This window comes from Equus quagga, chromosome 18, assembly GCF_021613505.1.
Source record: "Equus quagga isolate Etosha38 chromosome 18, UCLA_HA_Equagga_1.0, whole genome shotgun sequence".
Classification (NCBI taxonomy): domain Eukaryota; kingdom Metazoa; phylum Chordata; class Mammalia; order Perissodactyla; family Equidae; genus Equus; species Equus quagga.
This window is the reverse complement of record NC_060284.1, coordinates 49,450,892-49,469,705: the sequence shown is the minus strand read 5'-3', so window position 1 is coordinate 49,469,705 and position 18,814 is coordinate 49,450,892. Positions and strand designations below refer to the sequence as shown.

Here is an 18,814-nt window from a genome sequence, read left to right as displayed (position 1 = left end):
GTGCGTGATAGACTGGAGCTTTTCCTTTTGCTCCTGGATTAAGAAGCCCTAAAAGGATCTATCACAGTGTCTAGTACAAAGACATTCGTTAAAAGTTTGTTGAATAGGTTCTTTGCCAGCCTAGGGTTTCAAACTCTGTAGGCCGGGTATAGAATGGATTGATCCCAAGTGGATAATCCATGACTTTTGTCATGCTCCTGGACTGAAGAAGGAGATTGTTTCCCTCAGTTGTGAAGGTGAGGTGTGTTTTCTTGAAAGCAGCACCACAAAGGCCATCCTGCTGTTTGTAACTAAGCCGCTGACATCCATCAGGTTCTGATTTTTATAGCCCAAGCAATCTCCCAGGTTTAAGATGGAGCACATAAAAGTACAAGACAGAACAGACCCTCAAATTTTCCTCCAAAGACATTGCAGTTTTGTAGTCCCTCACTTATCTTTAACTGGACTGTTTTTCATGCTTCCTTTTTACATGGTGACAACAACAGTTACTGTTCATTAAACATCTATATATCAACTGTTGAACTAGATAATTTACCATGCGTTGCCCCAGTCTGATGATTTACATATTATTATCTCCATTCTAACAATGAGAAAACTTGCTTGAAGTCCCAGCTTCTGAATTGTAGATAGGCTGAAATTTCGGTCTACTGCCTTCCAAGCCTGTTCAGAATGGGTATATCTTTGCTTGCCCTGGGAGAAAACTGCAGGATCTCTATGCTTTCTTCCTCTGAGGTCTTTCACTTTCCAGATTTCCTACCAGGAACTGTGTTGGGCTTCTAAATTCATCCTAATGGATCTCATTCTGAGAGGCACTGGTTTTTCATAAATTACTTACTTTTATGCCCTTAGACTCCCTTGGCCATCAGTTGGAAAGACCAGGTTCAGAATCCCTAATAAGACTTTTGGGTACAGAACTGTTTGCCTGGAATTCTTTTTCCTTCTTTCCCAGCCTTTCGGAATTCTTTCTGTTCCTCCCTCTAGGCCAGGTCTTACCCCTTCTAGGAAACCTTTCTTAACTCTACTGGCCACACTTAGCGTCTCCTCTAATGTTTTGCATTGTCTAAAATACCTAAGACTCAATATCTTCTTAATTAGAGTAAACTTGAATAAGGCCCCAGAGTATGTGGAATATTTGCATATTTCCTGCAAATGGCAGGAACTGTGTCCCCAGAACACAGCCCAGCATATGGTGGGCTTTCAGGAACTGTGAGTTGATGATGAATTGGTAATGACTCAAAATGCAGAAATGTAGGCAGGAAACATTATTTGCATGTTGACAGTTTGTAGGAGAGGCATCATAGTTAATTTTCATCCTTTTCACGTGACTGCCAAAAGAAGTATGCTGGAGATATGCCAGAGCAAATCTGTGTCTTTCTGAGTTCCACGGGCTTGACTAACATCAGTGCTAAATCGTTATGGTGTTTATTCCTCTGGGTAGCATGGGCAGGGCCAATGCTTCAGTACCTTTCCCGTTTCCATCATGCCCAACTTCTACCATATCATTCTAGGAAAGGCTGTTTTGCTGTATAGCTGAGAAAATCAGAGGGGTTTTCCTGCCTCTGCAGATATGGAAAAAAAATAAAGAAGAAAGAAAGGCTGAAGTAGGAAGATAATTCATTCTGTTTTTATCTCAGAGAGTAGCATGATTTGCGTGGCATATGGATTTGGGCTTTGTTGCATCATGTATTAATGGGAATGGTAGAGATAGCAGCAGCCTCTCCTCTTCGGGTGGAAAATGCTTTTACCCACCGCAAGGGTGAAATCATCTCCTGAGGCTGATTGAGCCTTCTCTTTCCCTGACTTAAGGCCGCACAGCACTTTGGAAGCCTCAATATAAACGCAATGCCATGGGTTGTTATAAGCACATTAGTCATTTTAAAGGCAAATAGGACAGTTCTTGGGATCCCTGCTTGTGTTCAGCAAGTCACGCACTGTGCATCCATAGGCTAGCAACAGTGTTCCAACGAGGTGTGCGGGGGGGCCACATGCAGTTCTTCAGGTTCTCCTTCCTGCAGAGGGTAAAGTCTGAGTGCTGTCCATGCAGCTCTAATTAGCTAAAATGTGTGTGGTTAAGGGAAAAGGGCCTTCTTTTATTCAGAGGCATCTTAGATATATTGTCTTCTGAGAACTTTATCAAGATGTTACCATAAGTTAGAAAACAGGGACCATTCTTTCTGGGTTCTATTAATAAGAAATACATCGCTCTAGTCTCACTTTCTCAGTGCCTTGTATATTCGTGGTGTTAGCACATCTTCGATGCTTGATACCCTAGGCAGGGCACTATAGGAAGAACACATTTCCAATTGTTGACTTTTTCCCTTGCACTTAGGAAGCTTTGTAAATTTCAAAGAATCTGTTTTTTTCTTTTTTTAAAAAAATAATCCCTCAAGCAGGTATTGACAGTGATTTCTAGTAGTAGTAGGTGATTTTGCAAGCAATGGATTTTTTAAATTATTTCAATAGAGTGTAATCTCCACAAGGCAGAACTCAGAATAATGTGTAGCAAATGGTAAGTGTTCAATAAATAATTGTTGAATGAAGCAATTTGTTATATTTTAAAACATCTCATTTTGATTCTCTCCTGATATGATGGCACTGCCAATTTTTTACCATGAGGTGTGGCAAAAGGAGTAGGCTTGTATGTTACATAAGCTGGGGAAATGATTTTATATATATACATATATAATTTTATTAAAAATAGACTTTATTTTTTAGAACAGTTTTAGGTTCATAGCAATATGGGGCAGAAAGTACAGAGAGTTCCCATGCTCCCTGGCCCCACACATGCACAGCCTTTCCCACTATCCACATCCTGCACCAGAGTGGGTTGTTTATTAAAATTGATGAGCCTATGTTGACACATCATTATTACCCAAAGTCCATAGTTTACTCTAGCATCACTATTGTACATTCTGAGTTTTGACAAATGTATGATGATATGTATCCACCATTGTAGCATCATACAGAATAGTTTTCACTGCCCTACACGTCCTCTGTGTTCCACGTTTCATCTCTTTCCCTCCTCTAACTCCTGGCAACCACTGATCTCCATAGTTTTGCCTTTTCTAGAATGTTATATAGTTGGAGTCATACAATATGTAGCCTTTTCAGATTGGCTTCTTTTACATGGTAGTATACATTTAAGGTTCCTCCATGTCTTTTCATGACTTGATAGCTCGTTCTTACTAGCTCTGAATAGTATTCCATTGTCTGGATTTACCACAGTTTATCCATTCATCTACTGAAAGGACATCTTGGTTGCTTCCACATTTTGGCGATTCTTAATAAAGCTCGTGTAAACTTCCAGGCACAGGTTTTTGTATGGCGGACATAAGTTTTCAACTCGTTTGTGAAAATACCAAGGAGAGAAATTGCTGGACTGTATGGTATGAGTATGTTTAGTTTTCTAAGAAACTGCCAAACCATCTTCCAAAATGGTGGTACCATTTTGCGTTCTTCTCAGCAATGAGAGATCCTGTTCCTCTGCATCTTCACCACCATTTGGCATTGTCAGTGTTTTGGATTTTTTGCCATTCTAATACATGTATAGTGGTATCTCGTTGTTTTAATTTGCAGTTCCCTAATATGATGTTGAGCTTATTTGCCATATGCTTATTTGCCATCTGTATATCTTTAGTGAGGTATCTGTTTAGATCTTTCGCCCATTTTTAAATTAGGTTGTTCATTTCCTTATTGTTAAATTGTAAGAGTTCTTTGTATATTTTGGATAACAGACCTTTATCACATATGTCTTTTGCAAATACTTCCTCCCAGCCTGTGGCTTATCTTCTCATTCTCTTGATGTGTTTTTATGTGTATGAACTTTTCCTATCTTTTTCTTTTTCTAGAGTGTATGCGTGCCAGATCTATTTTAATATAAAACCAGTTTATCCCAGAAATGAAAAACCAAAGTGTGAGATAAACTTGAAGAAATGCTCCCTACTTTTTTTTTTTTTTTAAATAAGGTAAATGTCAGTTGAGTTTAACCAGACTGTGGCCACAGCCTGAACGAGCTTGGGGGCAGTTAATATAGGAACTCCTTTATTTCTGTTTCCCCACTCCCTAGTTGGTACTTGTGTGTATTGACTGAATTGGTAGTTTGGTAAATATTTTTGGTCACCTACTTCCTATATAGCTTGTACCCCTTTTACAGGATTCTTTAAGAGCCTGCTGTGTTTGTCTCAGTTTAATTCTGGGCCTTTCTGAAAAGGGGTTTCTAGGCTGCTGATTGTATCAAGTGAGAAGAAAAATTAAGAAATGCATGCCTTTCTTGTCATAGTAAGAAAAACAGAGCAAAACACAATACCCTTGAAAACTGCCAGAGAATAAACTTGGGTCTGAATAGATCCCTTTTTTTTTTTTCCTGTGGTGAGGAAGATTAGCCCTCAGCTAACATCTGTGCTAGTCTTCCTCTACTTTCTATGTGGGATGCCTCAACAGCATGGCAGATGAGTGGAGTAGGTCTGCACCTGTGATCCAAACCTGCAAATTTAACCACTCGGCCCACTGAATAGATACTTTTAATGTTAGATACAAATTTCTCTTGCATTCGATTGTGCTCCCTGTTGCCCCTCTCCCGCCCCCCACCCCCAGCAACTTCATATTTAGTCTCATAATTACTAGTAAAGGTTGAATGTTGGTGTTTTTTCATCCGTCATTTAATTTCTGTTAGTTCTAGTCTATCTTTCCTCCAGGGCTGGGAGAGAAGCAGTTGTCTTGTCAGATTAGGAGAGTCTAGTTGCATTTCCCACCATGAACACAAATACAGCTCTGTGCCACCTCTGTGCTTTTGCACAGCTGAACTGAGTGTTAAAAGCTTGGACTATTTGGTGCAAACAAGGGGTGCTGACATTTGGCTAAGGGAGGCAACATTCTTTTTCCAGAACGTTCTGTATGTGTAACTTTTGAAGCTAATCACCATTACTCTATCATGTCTACCTATTTAGCAGGATAATTAGCATGCCTGGCTCCTGGTGCTGACAGTTATTGGATCCAGTTAGGAGAACTAGGTTGTTTCCATGGCTCTGCCTTACCTGATGTGATCTTGGCCAGATCACTAGATTTCCTGGTCTTTTTAGTTCTTTTTGAGACCCAGGGAGAGAACTAATTACACCTAATTTTATCCATTTCAAGAACTATTTGAGGGCTCATTATGGGAGGAATCACCAAAGTGAATAAAACAATATGTTCCCAGCAGGAGCTTACAGTTGAGAGGTGGAGCTTACAGTTGAGAGGTGGTAGGAAGGGAGAGAGCAAACAGTAAGCTACAAATTATTCTAACTATGATTATATTTTAAAAATGAATATGAAGCAGAATAAAATACGGAAAAGTACCTTAAAGAGTCGTACAAAGTGAAATAATAATAATTCTTTCTGAGCACTTAGTCATCCTAGAGTAGATCCAACTGTTTTCCCCATTTTATAGATGGAACCACCAAGGCTCAAAGAGGTTGAGCAACCTGCCTAGGTTACACAGCTAGAGACTGGATGCACACAGGTGGTCTGGCTCTTTCATCACTGCAGGTATTGCTTCCCTCAAGGAAAGGAGAGGCTGCATCATGCTGTTTCAAGAGGGGGAGCTCGTGGCAAGAGAGAAAAAACATAGGATGCCTTCTGGGGGGGGTTAGAGCAACCTTTTCTGGCTGGGGTTAGCCACGGAGGTCAGGGAGAGGTAAGAGAGCCTTGGGCTATGTTGTTGAGGACTCGGAGTTTGCACTTTCCTGGAAACTGGCAGAGTCAATTAGGGGTTTCTGAGCAAGAGAATAAATGGAATGGCAACTATGTTTTAAGATTGATCCGCAGGTGATATGTAGGTGCCTGTAACTGCTAAGAGTGTCCATTGCAGTGATAGTGGCAAGGGAAAAAGGAGAGAAGTAAAAGGAAGGATTTAGTAACTGATTTGATTGAAGGGGGGGGGGGGGGGCGTCAAAGTTGACTCCAGGGTTTTATGCCTGATGAGTAAGAACAGAGCAGCATTAACAGAAATGGGCACTTTCAGGAGGAGCTGATTTGTAACAAACATTTGGGAAGAGAACTAATGTTTTTCAGTATGACTAGGGCCAGATAGTTACAAATGGAAATTCATTTAGTCTTTACAACAACCTTTTAAGGTAGCTCGCTTTTTCCCATTGTGTAGATGAAGAAACTAAGGCTCAGAGGTGAATAACTGTTGGAGGAGCATGCAGTGTGTAAGTCGCAAACTTCTACTTGAAGCCAAGTCTGTTGAAGCCTTAACGCGTGCTTTCCCCCCTGTCTCAGCTGCCTCCTGTCCTTTGTCCCATGTGATATGCGGGGCAGCCCTTCAGACCAGAGGGGCATTAGAGCTCCTCAGTTGTAATGCTTGATGCATCACTAGAAATGTGGACCTAGAGTGCAGGTCAGGGCTTGGGGCAAGAGGTTCAAAGTTGTGAGATCTCTGGACAGAGGAGGTGTTTATTTAAAATTCGAGGAGGGGGCAAAACGGTTGAGGAGAGAGGCAGAAGAAAATGTAAACAAGAACTTTGAAGGTTGACCTGTTTTAGGAGTTAAGAAGAGGAGACAGGGTGGCAAGTGGAGTACAAGGAGGACTAGGACAGTGAGGTATCGCAGGTGCTAAGGAAGGAGAGAATTTCTAAGGAGATCATCTCAGTAGTATTTTCTGCAGTCATTTACTGAATCCTTATTATATACCAAGCACTTTACAGTGTTGATGGTGAGATCAAAGGAGAAGAGACACTGGATTTGGAAGATTGACAATTATAGCAGATATTGATGTGAGCCCAACTCACTAAATGTTAGCAGTTAATACTGTGTGCTGACATGGCTCACACCTGGGAGGCGTGGGGTTCACTGGCAAGATGATGTGTGTGGTGGTGATGTTAGAATGACACCTATTAGAATGTTAGAATGTTAGAATGACACCTATTCCTCCTTTCCCAGTAGCCTGTAAGGTATGTTTGGCCAAAAACTAGCACTGCAGAAGGAAATGTAATATAATTTGATAGTTTGTTTTAAGCGTTTCAAAAATGATACTGCAGAAGAAAAAGTCTCCCCTTTTAATGAGAGAATTTCATAGTTTGAGTGGAAAAATGTCCTTAAAGATTCTTCAGGTTGATGCTTCATGGGCTTTCTTTTTTCTCTGTGTCTCTCTCTCTTTTATGATGACTTTTCTTTCAAATGCTGTACCAAGGGATTGGACTTATTCATTGTTTACCATAACACTCCATTAAGTCTATGCTAATTCGAATGACTGCCTTTTTCTAGCCAACGAGATGTCTGTTTTCTCTGAGAAAAAAAAAAGGAAATAATCCCAAACCTGTTAAATCAAGACCATTTCTGAGGGTCACATGAAGTTAAGTTTGAAGAACATTTTTTAAGTTTTTTTAGAGGAAAAATAATTAAAATCACAATAGAAAAAAAATCAGGAAGAGTCTGGAAGAGAACAAGAGAAATGGGAGGAAAGAAGGTAGCGCCAGTGAGATGCTGTCGTTAAAGCCAGAGCACTAAACCCATAAATATGACAGAGCTGATGGGGAGACAGTCCGGTGCAGGGGAGACCATATTTTAAAGGAATTGGGTAATGTCAAAGGTGGTCCCAATTCTGTCCCCAGCTCACTACCTTTGTGGATTCATACAAGGCATTTATCTTCTCTAGTCCTCATTTTCCTTATCTGTAAAATGAGGAATCGTTTAAAGAAGTGTTCCACACACAAAAAAATTGTGAGAGTCTCTCATCTGTGGATATAGTCTCTACAGTAACATTTAGCTTGTAGATGGCCTACCCCTGCCCCCTGGCGCATCTCTGCACCACCTCCCACACAGAGAATGCAAAGCTATTAAAGCAGAAGCAAAAAGATGTAATAGAAAAGAGGGTGAATCTGAGAAACGGTGTTAGTAGTAATGGGTCATGTTGGATGAACATGGGTGGTGCACTTCTTTACTCACTGGTAAGTGTTAACTGACGATACTAATATTGCGGAGTTTTGTGTTACTCCCAGAATCCCCTTCTTCACCTGAGTATTTCTGTGTTATGATTTGCAGGCAGGATGACTTGCTAAGATTGAAGATTTGTTAGGAATGAGTTGGTGACTTCGGCCAGATTTTAATTCTTTTTTCTTTGAGAAGAGAAGGATTAACTAACAAAGCATTTTGTGTCCTGTGTAGGTTGGGGCTTGACTAATGTGCTTTGACTCACTGCCCAAGAAAGCAGCTGATGGGAGCCGTAAACTTGGGGTCAAACTTGCATAAATTAGCTACATCCGGGAAAGGTATGTTAGAGGCATGAAGAGCAACTCAGCTCCCTCTTACTGCACCTGCCACATAAGGCAAGTGATTAGGAAGTGAAAAGCAGGTGAACTGATGATGCTGGGAGGCCCAAATTGCCAGGGTGAATGTTTTAGGCAAGTGCCGTAGGCTATGTTGGGTTGAGTAGAAGGGAGATTGGAACAAAAGTTGAGATGCCAGTGATTTAGGCTTGTGTCTGCCTTTAACTGGTGTATTTATGAGTAATTCACTTAACCTTTCTGGGTCTCTGTTGGCTGACTCATCTGTAAAATAGGGTGCTAGATGAGATCAGCAAACTGGATCAGGCAGGTTGCGTTTGCCAGGTCTTTCATTCTGCTCCATCCTCTATTTGAAATTTACTGAGATTTTCGTCTGTGCTACTGTCAGTATCTTCTCTTCTCCAGCCTGCCAAAAGATCTCATGGCATGTAGTGTTGAAATTGCTCTTATCCCCCTCCCCTAAAACCACTCTGGATGATTTCTGAAATGCTATGATAAGGAATGTAGCATGAGTCCTCTGTAGCGGAGGTTTATAATAGGGTTTTTCTTTGGTTCGTTTTTGTGCCGTGAATCTCTTCAGAGTCCAAGGGAAAGCTCTGGGCCTTCTCATCAGAAGAAAATTTCAACAGACATATCCACATAAGGTTTCGGGCAGTTCTTGGACCGTGAAGGCCCTCAAACTAAGAACCCATGCCCAAGAAAAATACTATTATTCTCTTTATAAGTTTGTATAGTATGGCTGCTCTCTACAGGAAATGCTAGGAACTGGAGGTAAAAGGGGCGTAAGGAACCCAGACAGCTTGAGCCTGACGAATGATTTAGGAACCATGGTGTTCAAGCTGTGAATGAGCCGTGGACACTACTATCTCCCTCTTGAGGCAGATGCATCACTTCCCGGATGAAAGCTGTGTCCTGTGACTGGTTCTGAGCACCATAGACTTGCCATGCACCCTTGGCTAAAATGGAAAATATCTGCGAGCTTTTGGTTTCCAGCATAAAGTGGGAGCATGATCCCTTCTAGCTGCTCTTGTTGTAATGTGGTGTGAGTAAATTTGGATGGCATCCTCAGAGCTTCTCTGAGAAGGGCACTACCTGAATTTAAAAGTTCTCAGTTTTGACTAGCAAAGTAATTCTGTTCCTGCTAGGGTTCATCTCAAGGAGATCGTATTTTCATAAATTGTTGGTGTATTATCTTCCTTTTCATCTACATTCACGCTTACGTTTTTCACCCCCTTAGAAGATCATTCTGGGGATGACCAATTATCACTGTACTTAATCTGTTGGACACTCATGTCATTTCATTAGTTTGACTTTCTTGGGGATACAGTTCCTCTGCAAGAGGACCTCCAGGTTGAGTTGTCACGACCTCCAGGAACCCCAGCTGGGTTTGTTTCCCCTTGGTCTTGAGTGTAGAGTTGCTGCACTAATGGTGGACATAAACAAGCACACGCTGTGGCAGCAGCCTTCTTTGGGTTCTTTGGAAATATAAAAGTAGCTGAAAGTGGAAACTGGATTCGGATTCTATTTTGGACATAACAGCTATTTCTCTGTTTCATAAAAAGACAAAAATGACTCAGAATCATCAAACTTGAGTTTCTTTAGTCTCTTTCCCCACTGCCTCTCCCCTCAGTTCTCCCAGGGCTCTATTCAATATGAAGCACTATAATCACTCCTGATTTGGCACACTTTTGTAAAAGCAGGCTAATCCTTTTGTGGAAGTCACTGACATTTGATTATGGTCTGCTCGGAATTTAAATGAATATAATCAACCTTAAATTTCAGGAAAAAATACTTTGTTATGTTTTCCATTTTAAATCTTTTTATTAGTAGGTTTTCTAGCAAATACAAAAGGAGACAGAATAGTGTAATAAAACCACATATACCACCACCCAACTTCAACAGTGATCAATATGTGGCCATCTTTTTTCATCTGTATCCCTGCCCACTCCTCTTTGTCCTGGAATTCCAGACATATAATATCAAACGAAGCAAATTCCAGGCATACCATTTCACCTGTAAATGTTTCAATATGTATCTCTTAAAGATACAAGAACTCTTTATAAACTTAATCTCGGGACCAACACGTTAAAAATGAAGTTTGTTAATATCAAATATGTGGTCAGCATTCACAATTCCCCAACTGTCTTGTAATTTATTTTTGAATTGGGATTCAGATAAAGTCTATACATTGAGGCTGGTTGATACATCTCAAGTTTTTTGACTTATAGGTTTCCCTCCTTTCTTTTTTTTCTTCCCATTTTTGTCATTGTTGTGAAGAAACTGGATCATGTCTCTTATAGTTTCCTATGATGTGGCTTTTTTGGATAATCTGTTATTTTTAAGGAAATAAGAGTAAGACAAGAAGGTAATTTTTAAAAAGGTGCTTTTAAGTGTATATAAATGTTTTACTTTATGCTGGAAACAATCTAGCTATGAGTTTAAAATTTAATGAGGCAGGAAAATTGAGGCATCAGGTGACATCTCTACATTTTTATTCTTGCTTTCTCTTTGTTGGAAAACACCTTGGCAGATTATATACAGAGGTGTCACTTACCCACTGCTGAAATGAACTGGGCTGGGGCACACCAGCCGTTCTCCATCAACAATGCCAAACAGTTATTTTGGGCCGAGAATTAGAAGAGCAGTTTTTCCTGTTGAATCTGCAGTGGGAAACTAGGGCAACTGAATGTATGCCTCGAACCCTTTGGTCCCAGCACTCCTCTCTCCCTGTTTGCTGTGATGAACATTCTCTTGAGGACTGTTCATTCCAGTGGAAGGGTGATCACAGAATCATCTGGGTTGGAAAAAGACTTCCTGAGGTCACCTGGCCCCATCTGGTAACCTTAACATGGGATTCCAGCATTAACTCTTGCAGAACAAAGCTGTTTGTTAACAGCTCCTATATCCCACATATACCCCATGTGCATTCTAAGTCTGTTTTCCCTTTCATCCTTTAGTGAAATGGATTATTAAATTGCATCTCTTTCTGCAGTGGGGGTGTGTGCCTGCACACACGCATGTGTCTGCGTAGATCTTTAATTAATATTAATTTTGATTCTTCCCTGCCGTCCTCTACAGTGCATACGCCTGAGTCCCCATTCAACTATCTGTATATAGTAATGGTTTTTATGAAAAATAGGATGTTTTATGGGTAAATTTTGGCATATGATGGAATTATTGCAGCTGTTTTTTTAGCTACAGTGTGTGATGGTTAATTTTACGTATCAACTTGGCTGGGCCAGTAGATACAGAGATATTTGGTCAAACATTATTCTAGGTGCTTCTGTGACAGAGGTTTTGGATGAGATTAACATTTAAATTGGTGAACTTTGAGTAAAACAGATTGAACTCCATAATAGGGGTGGGCCACATCCAATCAGTTGAAGGCCTGAATAGAACAAAAAGACTGATTTCTCTGACCAAGGAGGAATTCTCCAGCAGACAGCCTTTGGACTGGACTTGCAGCATCAGCTCTTCTGTGCTGGCCCACCCTGCAGATTTTGGACTCACCAGCATCCATAATCACATGAGCCAATTCCTGATAATAACTCTTTTTATATATACACATCCTATAGGTTTTGTTCCTCTGGAAAACCCTGACCAAAAAAAAAAAAAAAAAAAAAAAGGTATATGCCCCAGATTTATCTGGCTGGCTGTTTTTTGTTTTTTGGGCTGGCTGTTTTGGAAGTAGTGTTTTATACTAAAGAGATGGAAAGATCACTGGAGAGGCCATCAGAAAATTGAGATTCTGGCCATAACTCTTCGGGCAAACTGCGTTTCGGTCTCTGACCTGGTCATTTTCCCTCTCTGGGCCTCAGTTTCCTGTCTGTTGAAGGAGTCTGAGCTAAGGGCTTTCCAAGTCCATGATTCCATGAAATACAAACATTGAGCACTTGAGCCGCTGCTGAGGAGCTATCTGGAGGTGATTCTTCTGAGGACTGGCCAGGTGCTAGATAAGAAAAGAAGCTGAGGATGTTTATAGGTGGTGGTAGTGGTACAATGCCAAACACAGCGGAGAAAAAAATCATGAACAGGATTCTCTGTGCATCAGGTAGAACATTCTAATCAGTTAAATGTAAAATATGGACGAGTAAATGCCTGCATGAAAACCTTTAGCTTTTGTGCCGTCTCATCTGAGGGCAGATAGTCTAACTTTGAGGGCACTTAGAGCCTGTCCCAGCATTGCAATAATACTTATTTTGTGTGGGAGGAGTGGGGTGGTGGGAAGGCTTGGCAGCTGTGACAAGCTGAGGCCCTCTGGCCACACCGAGGGGCCCCAGCCCAAGCAATAGACAGGAAATGCCTGACCCCAGGGACTCTTGTGCTATTCTTGACCATAGAGATTAGAAGGAGTCTCAGACTAGCTCTGGCCGATGGGAGTGTAAATTGATTTTTCCATTGCTTTGGTTTGAGCCTTTCTCTTTCTTCAACTTGGGCTTCCCTCTCCAGGTGAAAAAGCAGTAACCACAAGGAGGAAACCGTATTATTTTAGCTTCTCCTGTCTGGAGAGTGGTCAATACTTGGCTACAGTAATCTTTTGGCTTTCTCTGTCTGAAATTAATGTTCACCTCATGCAGCAGTCTGCCCCTTGGGAGGCTGGCATTTGGGGTTGGACAGTCTGGGTGTGTGACTGGGGGAGTCAATTGCACCCTTTGGATGTGGACACATTCTCCTTGCTCCCTGGAGGTCTCCCCTGCAAATACTGTGAGATGGATTTCTCTGCCCTTTGGCTTCTGTCTGACCACAGGCTCACCGGTGGGGAGGCAGGACCCTGATGGCCAGATCCCTGAGAGGCTAGTTGACTGTTTACTCAGTTGGTGCTGAAGACTGACAAATGATTAACCCCCTGGAATCCCTGATTAGACCCCAGCTATGGTCATGAGTTCAGCCTTTTGAACCGCAGACTTAAATTGTTTTTCCAGCATTCTACCCAGTCGGGCGTCCCTGCCTGGACTCTGCTATGGAAGGCCTCCCTTGGGAGAGAGTGGTGCGCAGGGGGCGTGGGAAGTGGAGGCAGGACGCCTCGGATGCTGCGGGGCGGCAGGCGGGGTCTCAGCCACCGCCTGTGGCGAGGTAAGGAAGGGAGCTGCCGAGGAGAAGGAGACAGAAAGGAGCTGCAGCCGGAGGGGACCGAGGGGGAGCTGCTCCTAGGCGGCCGCCTGGCCGCTTCCTTCCCCTGACAGGACAGCCCCGCCACCTGGCTCCGGGCCACCTGGCAGTGGCCGTGGCACAAGACTCCCCGCGCCGCCGGGGGAGGAGTGGGGAGAGGTCTGCCCTGAGCTCCGCCATACTGCCTGCCCCGGGGCTGCCGGGGGACGCGCTCCTCCCCAGGAGCTAGGCGGAGGGGGAAAGGCCGTGGCAAGGAGCCGAGAGACGCTGGGTTGAGTCCTGACTCTATCTGGGAGCTCTTCACACGGCGCTCAACTTGCTGAGCGTCGGTTTTCCTCCCACGTAAAACAGGGCGGGCGAGCTTCCGTGTTACCTCGTGGAATTACTGGAGTCAGAGGAGACGGTCTGCTCACGGGCAGCCTTGGTCGTGCCAGTGAGACCGCCTCCCAGCAGGGGCCTGTGCCTCCTCACTCCACCCCGATTCTGGCCAGAAGGTGGTATGCCAGTGTGGGGTCCTGTGCAAAATGCCGCGCGGATGGTTTATCTTTTAGGAAGGTTGGGGAGAGGTGTGTGCTCCTCTGCCCCAACCCCTTCTCAGGAAATGAGGTTGAATCCATAAAGTGGTGGGGCTCTTGCTCTTCCAAAGGGATAGGTTTTGCAGGTAGCCCCAGAGGGGGCCATTGGGAGAGCTGCCAATAAACTCAGGTCAAATTCTAATTCTGCTTCTGCTTCTGGCTTCTCTTCCCCTTCCCCCACTTCTCTCCCTCTCTTCTTCCTTCAACATACTTTATCACATTTACTTCCTCTCTGTAGCAGTATCTTCAAACTGATCCGATTATTCGTCTTTCAAATGAGGTTGAGTTTGTCCAGAAGGCACTTGAGCATTTTCCTAGTGACTTTATAGGGTAATAGACACTACTCTTTTTTGAGTTGGGGGGTTTGGGTAGGAGGGAAGGAACATGAAAATATTGTAAATTCTAAAAACTAGGATTGGAGCAGTCTTGGCAAAGTTGGCTGATGCCACGGTGAAGTGATCTGCATCCAAGAGAAAGGTTTTGTGGTAGTGGCGTGGGTATTTGGGGAGTTAACACTTGCTGTGGGAGGTGGTAAACAAGCCAGAGCTGAAAATGGCTGATGAAATTGACAGTGCTGCCTCCCTGGATTAACTCTCCTGCTTGACATGTGATGCACTGGAAGAGGACTCAGGCACATTCAAACCCAGCCTCCTCACTGAACGGAAACCCATAGGGGGCAAATAATTACTCCAAGTCACATTGCGCAGGGTCTGTGGTAGCCCCAAACCAGGCCTCTGCCCCATTACCGCTAGGCCAATGATTAGAACTAGATGCAGAGTTAATCTTTGCCTGACTGCTCCCACCATTACCTCTGTTTGTTGTTTGTTTCCCCTTAAACTTCTCTTCCTTCTTATTGTGGGGAGAAGAGCTCCCTTACAGATGGTGTAAGTCAGGGTTGAAGCATGCCCCTCATTCGGCTTTCGACTTACACTTTCTCTGTACAGGATGGGGGTTATCAACGTCTCCAAACCAATCTGGAACTGAACCTTTCTGGCTCACCCCGGCTCCCCTAAGCTGCTAGCCCCTTCCTGGTTCCTGTCTCCATGTGGTGGGCTGTTCATTAAAAGGCCTTTAGAGACCAGGCCAGTGGAAGCTCTGCTTGTACCTGCCAAAGGCCATTCTCGGTGAATATAGCTGTGAGGAGGTGACCTCCAATTTGAAGGGGGGTGTGTGTATTTTTTAAATTAAGAGGTTGGCATAAGTTCCATAATATTATAGCTACCATTTATTGTGTCTCTCCTATGTGCCAGCTGCTTTTATCAACATTAATCTTACATGGTAGGTGGCAGCATCCTTGTTTTTATGGATGCAGAATCTGAGGTTCACCAAGGTTAAGTCGCTTGCACAAGGTAAAGTAGCTGACGAAGAGCAGAGGATATGAACCCAGGTCAGTCTAGCCACAAAGCTATCACAGTGCCCTGCCGCCCTCTCGTTATCCAGCCCTGGCCTTGCCTGAGAAAACATGTTGCTTGTTTTTATTTTGAGAATGAGTGGGAAAGGAGTTGGAACAAAATGTGCCTAGATATCTGTGGACTGACACTCCAGTGACACCACAGTGTCTAGCTAGTGGTTCTGAAAATTAAGTCTTCCAGGTTGAGATAATCACAACTCCTGTCCTTCTCTTCCTTTTTGTTGCTTCTAGAATAAGCATAGGTTTCCCTTTAATGTATTTTATCACATTAAAAACAAAGTTGGCTTTTTTGCTGAGAAAAATACAACTTTATGGTAGAAAATACAGATGTGCACAAAAAGGAAAAGTCCTCTCTCCACACAGCACAGCAGCTCTGGTTAAGAATGTGGGCACTTGAGCTAACTGCAGGGGTGTAATCGCTGCCCGCCACTTAGGATTGGTATGACCTTGAACTAGTCGCCTAACCTCTGCCTATTTCCTCCTCTCTGAAGTTGAAAATAATACCCTGCTTCACTGGGTTATTGGTAAGATTAAGTGATGCAAAGCCCCCAGAAGTGGCCAAGAGATGTTTAACAATTTAGCAATCTTCTGGTTTTCCTCTCTGAACCTGTGTATACATGTGTAAATATATATGCTAGTGTGCACATACTAATAAACAAGATGAGATTATTTTTAAACCAGCTAGTTTTCATCTAATAATATATCGTGACTACCTTTCCTTACCTCTAAATAGCCTTCTCTGTTACTCGATAGCTACCCGGAACCCCATGATGTGATGGCTGAATGGAACTGAGTCCATATTGTGGGGCACGCAGATTTCCAGTTTTGCACTAACATAATGCATTTTTAAACAAACTTGAGTAGATGTTGTGCTCTGAATGGTGTCTCTCTAGGTGACAGAAGCGTCCCACTTTTTTCAGAGCATACCTAATCCTCCTTCTCCTGGTTTGAATAAGGATCTAGACATGTTCTCTTGGGGAGCCCAGAACCTCCTTAATTCTGAGTGGCAGCACTTGTGACTTGCATATGCCAGCCCTAAGTGGGGAGCTCAGACTCTGCCTCTTTCCTCCTCTCCCCTCTTAAATCTAGAAAAACCATGTTTCCTTGTTTGATATCTCTGGTATGAGTTATCTCTTGGTTCCCAAGAAATCACCTATCAGAAAGTCCTCTAGTTCTGTTTTTGCTGTGTCTGAGATGCTGTCTTTACAAGGGCTTAGAGGTAAAACCCTGGTCTCTGCTTCCGAGAGTGAACCCCTAAACCCCACCCTTCAGTGTGGAGAGCTGCAGTCACTTCTGTACCCTTCTGGGCACCATACCCTGCCATTTTAGTTTTATGAGTTTCTGGTGACACAATTGATTCCTTTACTTCAAGATGTAAAATTCTTCTTGCTGGTCGTAGATTGGCAGAAACCATTGATTAGGTACCCCTTCATTCCCCTCCACACCTGCACTGCTTTTAGCCACTAGTAAACCAGTAGGTACATGCTTGAAAACTCTACTCTTACCTCTCCATCCCCCACCTTCAGGGTGTATTACATGTGAAGACTCGAGGGATGTACTTGTCCACAGAGTCTGAGCTGCAGGAGGCAAGAGTGATGGGTAGAAGGGACTTGAGGTCAATAATCCCTTGTGGGATAGAGCTCTTAAAAGGTTTATGGCTTTAAGGGGATTTTTCTCCTTCAGCCTAATCCTGTTTGAAACCTAGCAAACAGTATACACGCTAAAGGAACTTAGCTGCATTCCAGGACACTATTGAGTGACCAGCCTCAGACACAGCCATTTTCCTATGACGTTTAAGGGGCAGGCTTGATTTTTCACTCTAATCTAGGGAGTACATCATCATCTCGGAGAAAGGATATGATATGCCGCTTAGGCCGGTTAGTCTGCCAGAATTACAGAGGGGCTGGCATGTCTTTGAGGTGTGCTGGAATGGCATCAGGACTTAAAAAGAGAAATAATGTATGTATTCCACATTAAAGAGAGAAATAATGTCTTCCCCATTTGTAAAACTCAGAGTATCAGTTCCTCTCCACTGTATTTTCCAAAGTGCTTTTTAATGTTTCCTTGTGACACCCTCCCTGTGAGACAGGTTATGTAGCATTATCCTCCTTGCACTGATGAGGACTCTGAAACAATGAGAGGTTAATTGACTTGCCCTGGGCTCTAGAGAAAGGCTGGCCTGGCCAGCAGGAATGACTGTTGCCTGTAACTCCTGCTTTCCACCCCGAAGTCTCTGCAGAGCCAGGGCTGCCCCAGGGCTGCCCCCGGGGAAGTCCTCTCTACAGAGGCAGGAAAAACTCCCAGCCAAGGAAGGGGCATCTTGCTCAGACATATTCTTGCAAGTCCCGTTCGGGGCTTCAGAGGCAGAGAGAGAGCTGGACACTTCAAAGTCTTGGTCCAAGATCCTTGACCTATAAACTGCTTTGCTGCCTTGAGCTAAAGCTGTAGGAGTGATAGATGGCAGAAGTAAATTATTTTTGGCTCCATTGCTCAGTCTTGGCAGGGGGCCCTTTAAATTTGAAATGTAAACTTGATATCTACAAAAGGTTTAGGATTCTGACGTCATTTTCTCCCTACAATTCACATCTTGGCCTGTTCTTTAGAGGGGTTACCGATTATGCCAGGGGTATGTTCCTGTTAAGTGCTTTCTACGATTCAAGGATGTAATAAGGCAAAATATGTAATAAGGCTGTAGAGATGGTTTCTAATATAGAGGGTCCCTACTTCTCCTCCACCCAGCCCCAGCTGACCTCCAAAAGCTTGAATTATCCTGACTCACTGCTCACAGGAAAGCAGCAGATCCTCACCACAAAGCCACGTTGGTGCTGCTGCTGGTGACACGGTCTTAGTAAGAAGTCAGTATACTGATGCTTCTCTTATTCTTGTGTCTTCAATCTCCTTTTCTTCTCTTTAGAGGCCCACTCATAATTAGCTAAAATCTGCACAAGATTGCTGTGGGCTCGAGGAGAGCAAGCTTTTTCCTCCCACACCTACTCCCCAGCTTTATTGAGGTATAAATGACAAATAAAAATTGTATACATTTAGCAGAGAGCAAGCTTTAATAAGAGTGAGGAACACATGGAACTCTGAGGTAGTACAATTGGTTTATCCCCTCTTTACTGCTTACAAGTTAGCCACAGGCCAGCAGGGCCTTCTTTTTGAGCTTTAAGTTTTCTCAGCTGTAAAATGGGAATACCATTGTTACCCCACTGATAAAGCTGTAAAGCCACGTTAACAGAATAACGCACTTCACAGATGGAAGTGGATCAAATTGTAGGCCAGTGAGAGTTGTTGGCATGTAGCCTTAGAATGAATTGCCACTGTTTCTCCACTACCCAGACCAACCTCCTTTGCGCTCAGTCTATTTTACCTTAAAATGTGAGGTGGAGCAGAGATTTGCCATCTGGGGCTTGGAACGCTGTACATTTTATTGGATTGTGCCACTTATTTTCATGGAA

At 43.2% G+C, this 18,814-nt stretch overlaps 1 protein-coding gene across 8 annotated transcripts in view; it reads left to right on the top strand.

Annotated features, from left to right (window-relative positions):
* The window catches only part of ZNF697 (zinc finger protein 697), a 34,158-nt gene that overhangs the window by 8,336 nt on the left and 7,008 nt on the right, over window positions 1-18,814 (top strand). Inside the window, exon 1 of one of the 8 annotated variants that reach the window (XM_046645848.1) lies at window positions 13,203-13,334. The exons of 4 other annotated variants lie outside the window; for them this stretch is intronic. In XM_046645848.1, the coding sequence (XP_046501804.1) occupies window positions 13,222-13,334 (113 nt within the window). In that variant the 5' untranslated portion in view covers window positions 13,203-13,221. Of the gene's footprint in view, window positions 1-13,202; window positions 13,335-13,505; window positions 13,530-15,045; window positions 15,070-15,114; window positions 15,333-18,814 lie in introns of those variants that run through there. 3 more of the 8 variants (XM_046645856.1, XM_046645854.1, XM_046645855.1) reach the window with 3 other exon arrangements.